This window comes from Aristolochia californica, unplaced genomic scaffold, assembly GCF_029961685.1.
Source record: "Aristolochia californica isolate CCGP_79_NKW_82.1479 unplaced genomic scaffold, dmAriCali1.0.hap1 SCAF_4, whole genome shotgun sequence".
NCBI lineage: Eukaryota > Viridiplantae > Streptophyta > Magnoliopsida > Piperales > Aristolochiaceae > Aristolochia > Aristolochia californica.
Window position 1 is genome coordinate 5,445,960 of NW_027182103.1, and position 9,646 is coordinate 5,455,605.

A 9,646-nucleotide genomic window follows, 5' to 3' on the forward strand; every position below is an offset into this window, starting at 1 on the left:
TACGTATTATTAATTAATAATATATTGCCACAAAATTTTAAAAAATTGGTTTAATTAATTATAGCAATGGGATAATTAAACCAAAGCAATTTATCAAATGTTTAATTTAAAAATATTTTAATTATGACTATTCAACTAGTAATTTAATACAGTAATTACAAAATAAATATACTAAATAAACAAAAAAAAATTTGTAAATAAAAATACATGGATTATTTTACGAAATAAATATAAGGAAGTTAAGACGCTGGTTTAATTTTTCCTAAATTAAACCAGCGTCGTCTTCCTCACAGCGTCAATAATGGTGGGAGACTACGACGGGCTAGTAGGCAATGGTGATGGAGACGGCACTCAGACGGTATGCCGAGAGGGAGAAGAAATGGAGGCCGAGAGGATCTGTGACAGAGACTCGACCTCCCGTGCTCTACGATGGTATGCCAAGAGGGAGAAGAAATGGAGGCCGAGAGGATCTGTGACAGAGACTCGACCTCCTGCTATGGTGGCTCTACGACAGAGGCCGATAAGGAGAAGATAAAGAGAAAAATAATTCGGGGGAGGAAGGTTGAGAAGGAGAAGATAGAGGGAAAAACAATTCGAGGGAGGAAAACTTTTTTTATCTCTCTTTCTTGAATCCTTCAAAGTTGTCTTCTGCTCATGTAAGTGCATCCTCTCATCCTCTCTTTCTGGCTTGCTAAATCCTTTTTTCAACGATGTCCCACACATCGTGTGTTCTAAGAAGAGTCTTCATCTTGATACTCCAGTTGTCGTATTGAATGTCGGAACTTGGAGGTAGGGGTAGCATCGAGCCAAGCTGAGCCCGAACCTACCTATGTTCGAGTCGAGCTTGATTTAAATATTTTGAGCCGAGCTTCGAGTCGAACCTCGTCTCGAGCCTAACATTGTTATCGAGCTTGAGCCAAAAAATTTTAACCGAGCTCAAGCTTCAACATATATTTAAAACTTTTCAAAATATATATATATATATATATATATATATATATATATATATATATATAATAAATTATATATAAAATTATGAATATATTTTACATAAAATTGGGCATGACCTCTACATAAAATTGGACATAACCTATATATATAATACATATATAAGATTGGGCATGACCTCTACTTAAAATTGAGCATAGTCTATGTATATAATACTTATATAAAATTCGGCATGACCTCTACTTAAAATTAGGCATAATCTATATACATAATACCTGCATAAACACTCCATTAAATTGTCTATACATTCCATAAAACTCCACGAAATTGTGTATACTCTCCATAAAATAGTCTAAACACTCCATAAAATTGTCTATACATTCCATAAACACTCCATAAAATTGTCTATACATTCTATAAACACTCCATGAAATTGTTTATACACTCCATAAAATAGTCTAAACACTCCATACATTGCATAACATTATGAATAAACTCCATACAATAATCAAACACAACAAAATTAAATGAAATATCACTATCAATTTACAATCACCCAAATAAAAACTATAAATCCTTTAAATAAAATCCTATTACTATTAGAGACTTACAAGAAAATTACAAGAAATATTTTAAATTTTTCTTAGGAAAGTTAAATGGACCTCTTATTGCCTTTTCTAAGGAAATAAATAAAAATTAATAATTAATCTAATATATTACTATACTTTTCGATAAAATTTTAATCAAATAAAATGTCAAACACAAAATTGTTATAAAAATTGCCTCATGCTAAAAGTATTATATCATCAACTGTCAAATACTTATTCAAAAATTTTCTATACGGTTTTCTAGCCCATCTTGGCAAGAAAATCTTACTTAGAAAATTATATGATTTTTAACAAGAATTTATAATTAAAAAAATATTTTCAAAAAACATGAGGCACTAATGGTCCCTATATTTCTACTAAAAATGTCTTTTCAACATTTATTGAAAAAACCACTAATAGTCTCTAGAAACGTATTTCTACTAAAATATTTTTTCAATTTCTTCAAGAGCCAAGAGGAAGGAACAAAGAGTTTTTTTTCCTTGTTTATGATCTCGCACGTAGGGGTGGCTTTAAATAAATTATATATAAAATTATGCATACATTTTAAAAAAAAAGAATGATAGGGGAGGTTCAGGATTGAATTTCAATAATGGATTAAAATGCACCAATATTAATCTTTTTTACTCCAATTGTTGTCTAGCTTATTTTGTAATTTTTTAATCTGGCCATAAATTTACTATGGCCTCCTTAGTGCCCCTAGATGAAAATTTATATTCTAGGAAAAACTAGAAATATTTTCCTATGATACGTATTCCCAAAAAAACCTTTAAATAAAATCCAATTACTATTAGTGACTTATTAGAAAATTACAAGAAATATTTTAATTTTTTTTAGAAAATTTAAATGGACCTTTTATTGCCTCTTCTAGGAAAATAAATAAAAAATAATAATCAAACTAATATATTATTATACTTATCGATAAATTTTTAATCAAATAAAATGTCAAACACAAAATTGCAATGAAAATTGCTTCATGCTAAAAGTATTACAGCATCAACTGTTAAATACTTATTCAAAAAATTTCTATATAGTTTTCTACCCCATCTTGGTAGGAAAATCTAACTTAGAAAATTATATGATTTTTAATAAGAATTTTTAATTAGAAAAATGTTTAAAAAAAACATGAGACACTAATAGTTCATAGAAACTTATTTCTATAAAATATATTTTTAATTTTTTCAAGAGCTATGAGGAAGGAAAGTTTAAGGAAAAAGTTTTTTTTTTTTTTTACTTAATGATCTCGCACATGCGTAATCGTCTTTGCGTGGGGGAGGGGGGATATTATTTCTCCCCTAATTTCTCCCCTGAACTTACTGGTTCTGGTTTTCTGCCAAGACGACACAGAGGGAAGGGGGTTACGGTGCCGGGGAGGACCTGTCGTCAGGGATGACGGCTATGACGGAGGCGGCGGTGGCGACGGCGACTGAAGCGGCGGTGTCGGAAGCAGCAGCGACGGAAACAGAGGTGACGAGGAGGAGAGGAAGAAATCGAACGGACGGCCATAAAGGCGGTCGGCAAGCAACTGTCGACGACGGTAGAAGCTGCGACAACAGCCGATGGGAGGGGCTCGACAGTGACGAGGGGAAGAAAATCCCCCCCCCCCCTTCCCTTGCTCTCGCTCACGCTCCCGCTCCCAATCCCGATGCCGATCCTGACTCACCTCGAGCCGACTTGCGAGCCGACGAACCGAACCTTGCTTCGGTCCAGCTCGACTCGTTAATTTAAACGAGCTGATTTTGGAACTCGAGCTCGGCTTGAGCTCAAGAGATAACGAATTGAACCGAGCCGACACCGAACCAAACTCGAGCTGGCTCGGTTCGAAGCCACCCCTACTTGGAGGGATACTATTTTCTGGTTCTTCAAGCTTCTTTGCCAATTCAATGACCTTATCTCTTGAAAACCAACTTAGTTACCGACTTATCTCTTAATCTTGAAGTTTCTTAAGTTGGTCTTGGATCATGGATCAAGTTTACAATCCAACAGCCGTGCAATGAACAAACAAGCGGTACCAAAAATGAGGAAGCTCAGATTTCAGAAAGTCAAGAGAGAGGAGGGAAGTGGCGTGTGGGCAAGAGGAGCATATGGAGTGAGCTAGTGAACGTTAATGAAGTCGGATTACTAAGAATTCACTTTTAGTGAGTGAAAGTAAATGAAAAAACTTTTCGGCATGACGGACCTACCCACATGGAGTACTTTCCTTAAGTATTCTACATACCGTTTCAATGAAACGAACTAGGCAGGGAAACTGAGACCACAGGGACCGAAAAAATGTTGTCCCAGAAAAGAAAGACTCGGCACCTCCTACTCAAGAAAGGGTGCTTCCACTTTCTTTCCTCGAAATATACCCATTAATGGAAGGATATCTATTTGCGCTGGAAACCACTCATTCTACAAACAGGGTTCAAATGATGCATTTAATTACAGAATATTGGAGTTGAGTCTGGAACCTGGATTCGTCTCCTTTTCTTCTTCACCAAAACCTTAACCTACCCTCGCTTGCGCTGGTTCAAGGCTTTGCCTGGATGTAGTGAAGTTACCATAACAAGGTGTTCTATTAAAACTTTTATTCCTGTGTCCATGTGGATGGGGAGAGATGGGGTAGTTGAAGTTTTTGACCAGTTACAGGCAATACTTCCCACCTGTTCTACGAACGAAGCCTCGTTGTGTGAGAGAGAACGGGTGAAAACTCCAGTCTCCACTACAGTTAACAAAGGACGAAGAAAAAGTTTAATGAAATCTAAGGTGGGAGCTCCTCTGTGAAACTCCAACTGACGTGGGAAATTGTAGGTTTGGTAGGGCTTTTCGCGGAGAAGGGAAATGTAGTCTTCTACAGTTGCAATACAACTTTCATGGAGTTGGTTGAGGGAAGGGGTCCCCAAAAATGGCAAATGGGTTTCGATAGCAGAAGAAAGATCCACTCAGAGTACGTCACTGCAACTCGGAATGGATGGACCCGTTGCCGCTACCTGGAAATGGATTTGGTTGGATCTTGGAAATTTTACAGGTGATATTGTCGTCCAAGTGTATAGATGTATATTGTCTGAGATGCGCGTCACAACGGATGATATATGGGGGATGCATTGTGATGAATACCTGTATTTTGTGAAAGAAAAGACAAAAGTTGGAGAAGAAACGAAACAGTTATAAAGAAACGGAAGAGATGATTTTTTTATTGGCCTTTAACATAACATAATTCCAATTTCCAACCTCCAAATTAGCGTTACTCGAAAGATAGGGTAGATGAAATAGTGTAGGAATCCACTTGGGGGAGTCCAACGAAGCGAGTGCCAAGTGCCGACGACCATGGCGCGAAAAGGCACGTAGAGAAATGCACAGACACTGTGTAATGAATGCGATGCAGAGAGCTGAACGCCCCGAAGCGGAAAGAGAAATCCATTTAATGGAGGCCAGGACAAAACACAGATAGGGGAGCCTTCGAATCAGGGCCGCGTGGGTTCGTGGGTCCTGGCCAGAGGGTACTAAAGCTGCAATTGGTGGCTGCTTTCGCATAGAGAGGTAAAATGCCACGAGTATCAGCGCGGGCGAGATTCTTGTTTTAGTTCTAAAACGGGGTCCTCCTCCCAGTCCAAATCTTCACATTTAGATATGGAGATTTGGCTGCATTTGTTGGGAGCGATACAAAATCGTGTGCCTTGAGGTGGTTTTAGTTCTGATGCGTTTTTCTGTTCGGATTGTTTTCAGTGAATGTGTTGGATAGTATGATCCGCAGGTGTTCATTTGAAAACGTTTAAACAGAGATGGAGGTATTGTTGTTGTTACCGGATTTGAGGGAGAAGAAAAGATCTGTAGATCTATAGAGCCGGTCACAGAAGAGGGTGGAGCGAGGATTTGGGCGACAATAGGGTGGAGAAAAGATTCGATAACGTTCTTGGATTTGCGTGGTTCTCAAGGGCGTTGATTTGTCTCTCAGACAGAGCAACTGGGGGGAGAGATCTGCGCCTATCAAATAGATACAAACCATTTTTTCTCTCTTTAAAATCTTAGTACTTTTTTTGCTTTCCTTTAAATAGTCCGTATTTAACTCACGAGACTGCGAGATCTTCGTTTCTTGGCTGGCGTTTTCAGATGTGAATTCGGCAGTTTTTTTATTTTCTCCTTGGTTATACCTTTTTTTTTTTTTTATCATTTTCCTCACCTTCTTCTCGGTTTTCTCGGATAATTTTCTCGGATAATTGGGTAACAAACAGATTTCTCCAGTATTTTCGTCCAAACTTTTCTCAGCCCTCTTTGTTGAGTAACTCATGATTTTTCAGAATCTTGAAGCGATCCATGTGCTGATAAGTGAATCGATGTGAAGATTTTAAAGTTGATTCACAGGGCATTACTTACTATATTACCTTTAAATATTCTCAGCCGCATTGCAAGCAGAAGAATTTGATCTGTTCGTTCCCAATGGGGTGCGAGTAGTGGGTGAATCGATAAAATTCTGGATCTATTCTCTTGTACCGGGACTTTCCTGGCTGATTGATATTGTCAGTTGCATCGAATGTTCACTGAAGCATCAAATTGCTGTAATTTGAGATGAGATGAAATACTCGGGTAACCCCTTTGTTTGTGTCGCAGCGATTCGATCTTTATGGCCTAGTTAGTTAAACTCGAGGGGCGAAGAAAGAAAAAAGAATTTTGGATCCTTTTGGGTAGATGGCAGTTGTGATTGAACTGATAAAATACAAAGATGGTACCCGAAGATCAGCTCCAGCACCAACATCAAAATCAGAGATCCAGCAATAGCAGTAGCGCTGGATGTGGGACACGATCTTGTAGGAAAATCAAGCAGAAAAAAATCCCCCAGAGGGGACTAGGCGTTGCACAGCTAGAGAAGATCCGACTGGAAGAGCAACAAAAGAAGGAGGCCGCTGCGGGGTCGTCTTCCTGTTTCGTTGTCCCTCTTCCCGCCGATTTTACATCCCCCAATTCTCATTTCAAGGCGGGGATTTCAATTCCCAACCTGGAAATCTTTAATCCTCCGGCAGCCCCCCTTCCAGCTCCCCTTACACCTTATATGCAACGTGATATCATCACCAAACAAGCAGCATCAGCTCCCTTGACCATGATATGGAATGGTTTGGACTTTGATCAGCATGACGCCGACGGATGGAAAGTTGATCCTCTGTTTCCATCTCGGTCCCTCTTCCACAATGATCCTATGCTGCCCTCCGTTCCTCTTAGCAAGAAACAACTTCCGCAGCTGCAACAACTCTCTTCACTGGTAAGGCAATTGAAGCTTTTAACTCTACTATGAATGTCTTGTTAGTAACTAATGAGTCTATCGTTGTTGTTTTCTGTCAAATATAGCTGAAATTTCTATTCAACACTTTGTAGGTGAATGTTTCATCACCTTCATCGTCTGGAGTAAATCTTCAGATGGAGCCCCCTTCAAACCAAAGCTACTGTAGCAATTCAACTCCTCTAAGGCCCGAGGAAGAAAGGGTATGTATCTATCTTTATCGTGCTTTTCATTTTTCTTTCTGGTAGTGTTTTTTTATCCGGAACACCTATCTCAGAACATCCAACAATGAGAATGGGTTAACTGTAGTTCTTTGTGTGGACGTATGGAGCTACCAACTGTAAGTTGATTGTTGATATTCCAGGTGTGTTTATTCTGTCTTTTCCGGCACTAACTAGACACACCTGTACTGTAACTAGGTCTCTCTCTCTCTTATAAAGATGAGCAATGGGCATTGTGGGCATCCTTTGCATGCTGTTTAATAATTTATTTCAGCAATTTCTATCTTGGGGTAATCAGTTGTGCATCCTTTGCATGCTGTTTAATAATTTATTTCAGCAATTTCTATCTTTGGGTAATCAGTTGTGCAGCTTAGTTCACTTCATTCGTTTAGGATTTCGTCGGTTTTGTGTATCTGGGAGGGTAGCATATGTATATTCTCTATAAAAAAGTTTGATTTGTGGAACTGGGTCCCTTTCTGATTGTGTATTTGGTTAGAATGTAGTATAGATGGTTGGCTTAAAGCGCCCCTGGCCCTTTGCTGTTGAGCATCCACCAGGCAACCTGACCTCTTACCTCCGAAAATTGCCAACATTTGCTGAATCATCTAACACATTGGAAGAATTTACTGGTGTACCTGATTCCATCAAATTTGATCCAAGCAGCACTATTTTCAGGTCAAGGGTTGTTTTAAGTTTATGTTCTTTGGCATTGTTCAGTGTAGGTGGTGATTAAATTGGTTGTAAATTGATTGGAATTGCTCCACTTCAACAGGGATGGTCCTGGTCCTAGCTCAAATACAGTCCAACTGGAGGATAACCCTGACAATTACACCAAACAGAGTGGAGCAATGGATGGTGGTTTTCTCTCATTAGCTCCCTCTACTACACCTCTTATTTCAAAATTGAAGCAACCCATTTCCTATAGTGAACTGGATTCACCTAGATATCAAGTAAGTATCTTCACTGTTGAAGATGCAAATTCTAAATCCAGGAAGATGATAAATGTGATTTTGACCCATGTCTGATCCCACTAAAATGTTCTAGGGAAGCATGGATGAGCGGCTTTACAGGATTGATGAGTGGAGAGAGATACAGCCACCACAACAACCTTTCTATAGCTTCCTTCCGGCAGGTCCCACATGCAATGCAGCGACTTCCAATGATAGGAAAGGTGATGGAGAAGAGAGCGTCATAGATCTCAATCTAAAGCTGTGACAATGTGATGTGGGTGAAGCTCTTCTTGTTCTTCGGTACATAAAAGACCACCTGACCTGTCATTCCAGACCTCAATCTGCAGGAATCTGATGTGCAGGTAGGAGGGATTTGATTATTACAGATATGTGAGTGTTAGCTGGAAATAGATGACAAAGATGGTGTACTGTCTTTGTTCGTTTTACTTGTGTGAAAAAGAAAAGGAGGCGGAGAAGCGTAGAGATGGTTCGAGACTCCGGAGAATGAACTGGCTAATGGCTTGAAGCTGTTATGAACTAGTTAGTGTGAAAATTACCTTTGAAGTAGATTCAGTAGAACTGTGGATAGTGGATGAGGGTTGTATGTTCTAATGGACCAAACAGATCATATGCAATTTCACATATTAATGTTCTAATTGTATAGACCAATGAAGCAGTATTAAAGATAGAAAGTGAAAACAAAACGAAAGGCGTGAAAGCAGGAAACTAAATGAAGAAAATAACAATCAGTTCTCTGATTTTCCCTGATAAAGATTTCAGATGACAACGAAGTCTAACTATGAAATAGAAAAAGAAACCGCGGATTTTTCCTGGTGAAGTTGATTTCTCTTATCTTGTTAACTAACTACTCCTAATTTATCTCAATTCCAGTCGTCTTGGATAGCTTTCTCAGTGCTGCCATGTTTACTACCAGGTTCTTTGAGTTGTTAAAAACTCAAAAGAATAGTGTTGTCATATTGTTGACTATTTTCAGCCAAGGAGTAGATGGTGAGATGACCAAAGAGGTGGTCCACCTCAAGCCATTCAACAATCAACATTGGGGTTTGTTGAAAAAGCTTGAAACCCATTGTTAAAATATATATACAATAGATTAGATTTAAATTGTGAGGTCGTATATGGAATTATGACATTAAATAAGACTATAAAAATTATTTGTATTCAAGAAAAGGAGAGAACATATTATGAGGATTTAACATCTATGAAAAGTTTTAGCTAATGAAGATCGAATACCAATAATCACTTTCATTGCAAGCTGAAGTTACAAACTCTAACTTGAGGGGGAGTGTTGTATAGCAGATATAGAAAACTCTTACATGACTCTCATAGTAAGAAGTCTCACAAAACCAATATTAATATATAGTGAAGATTTCTCTTTTCCAAAAATTTAACAACCATCAGGAACAGGACTTTATATGGAGAATTATCTGTCAAAAGAAATGTATGCAAGTCTTCTCTTTTTAACTTGAGGGGGAGATTAACGTTGGAAAGTTCAGCTTCGCCAAGTAGCAACGTCAATGGATTCAAAAAGAGAAGATATCAAAGGAGTTCATCCCTCAATCTGCAACATTTGGAGATGAGTTAAAGTCCGGAGCCTCCTGCGGATCAGTTTGACTTCATGAAGAGGAGAATCATGGAAGAAGGTGGTTCATC

At 38.4% G+C, this 9,646-nt stretch overlaps 1 protein-coding gene across 2 annotated transcripts; it reads left to right on the top strand.

Moving 5' to 3' along the window:
- Positions 1 to 5,030: 5,030 nt before the first annotated feature.
- Positions 5,031 to 8,747, top strand: LOC137962684 (protein SPEAR2-like). Of its 2 annotated transcripts, XM_068809696.1 has the most exons (6): positions 5,031 to 5,072; positions 5,259 to 6,786; positions 6,900 to 7,007; positions 7,534 to 7,700; positions 7,798 to 7,975; positions 8,070 to 8,747. In XM_068809696.1, the coding sequence occupies exons 2-6, from the start codon at positions 6,253 to 6,255 to the stop codon at positions 8,238 to 8,240; spliced, it is 1,158 nt and encodes a 385-aa protein (XP_068665797.1). In that variant the 5' UTR covers positions 5,031 to 5,072; positions 5,259 to 6,252; the 3' UTR covers positions 8,241 to 8,747. The 2 variants fall into 2 exon arrangements, with proteins under 2 accessions (XP_068665797.1, XP_068665796.1); XM_068809695.1 differs by lacking the exon at positions 5,031 to 5,072 and having other exon boundaries at positions 5,122 to 6,786.
- The last annotated feature ends 899 nt before the right edge of the window (positions 8,748 to 9,646 follow it).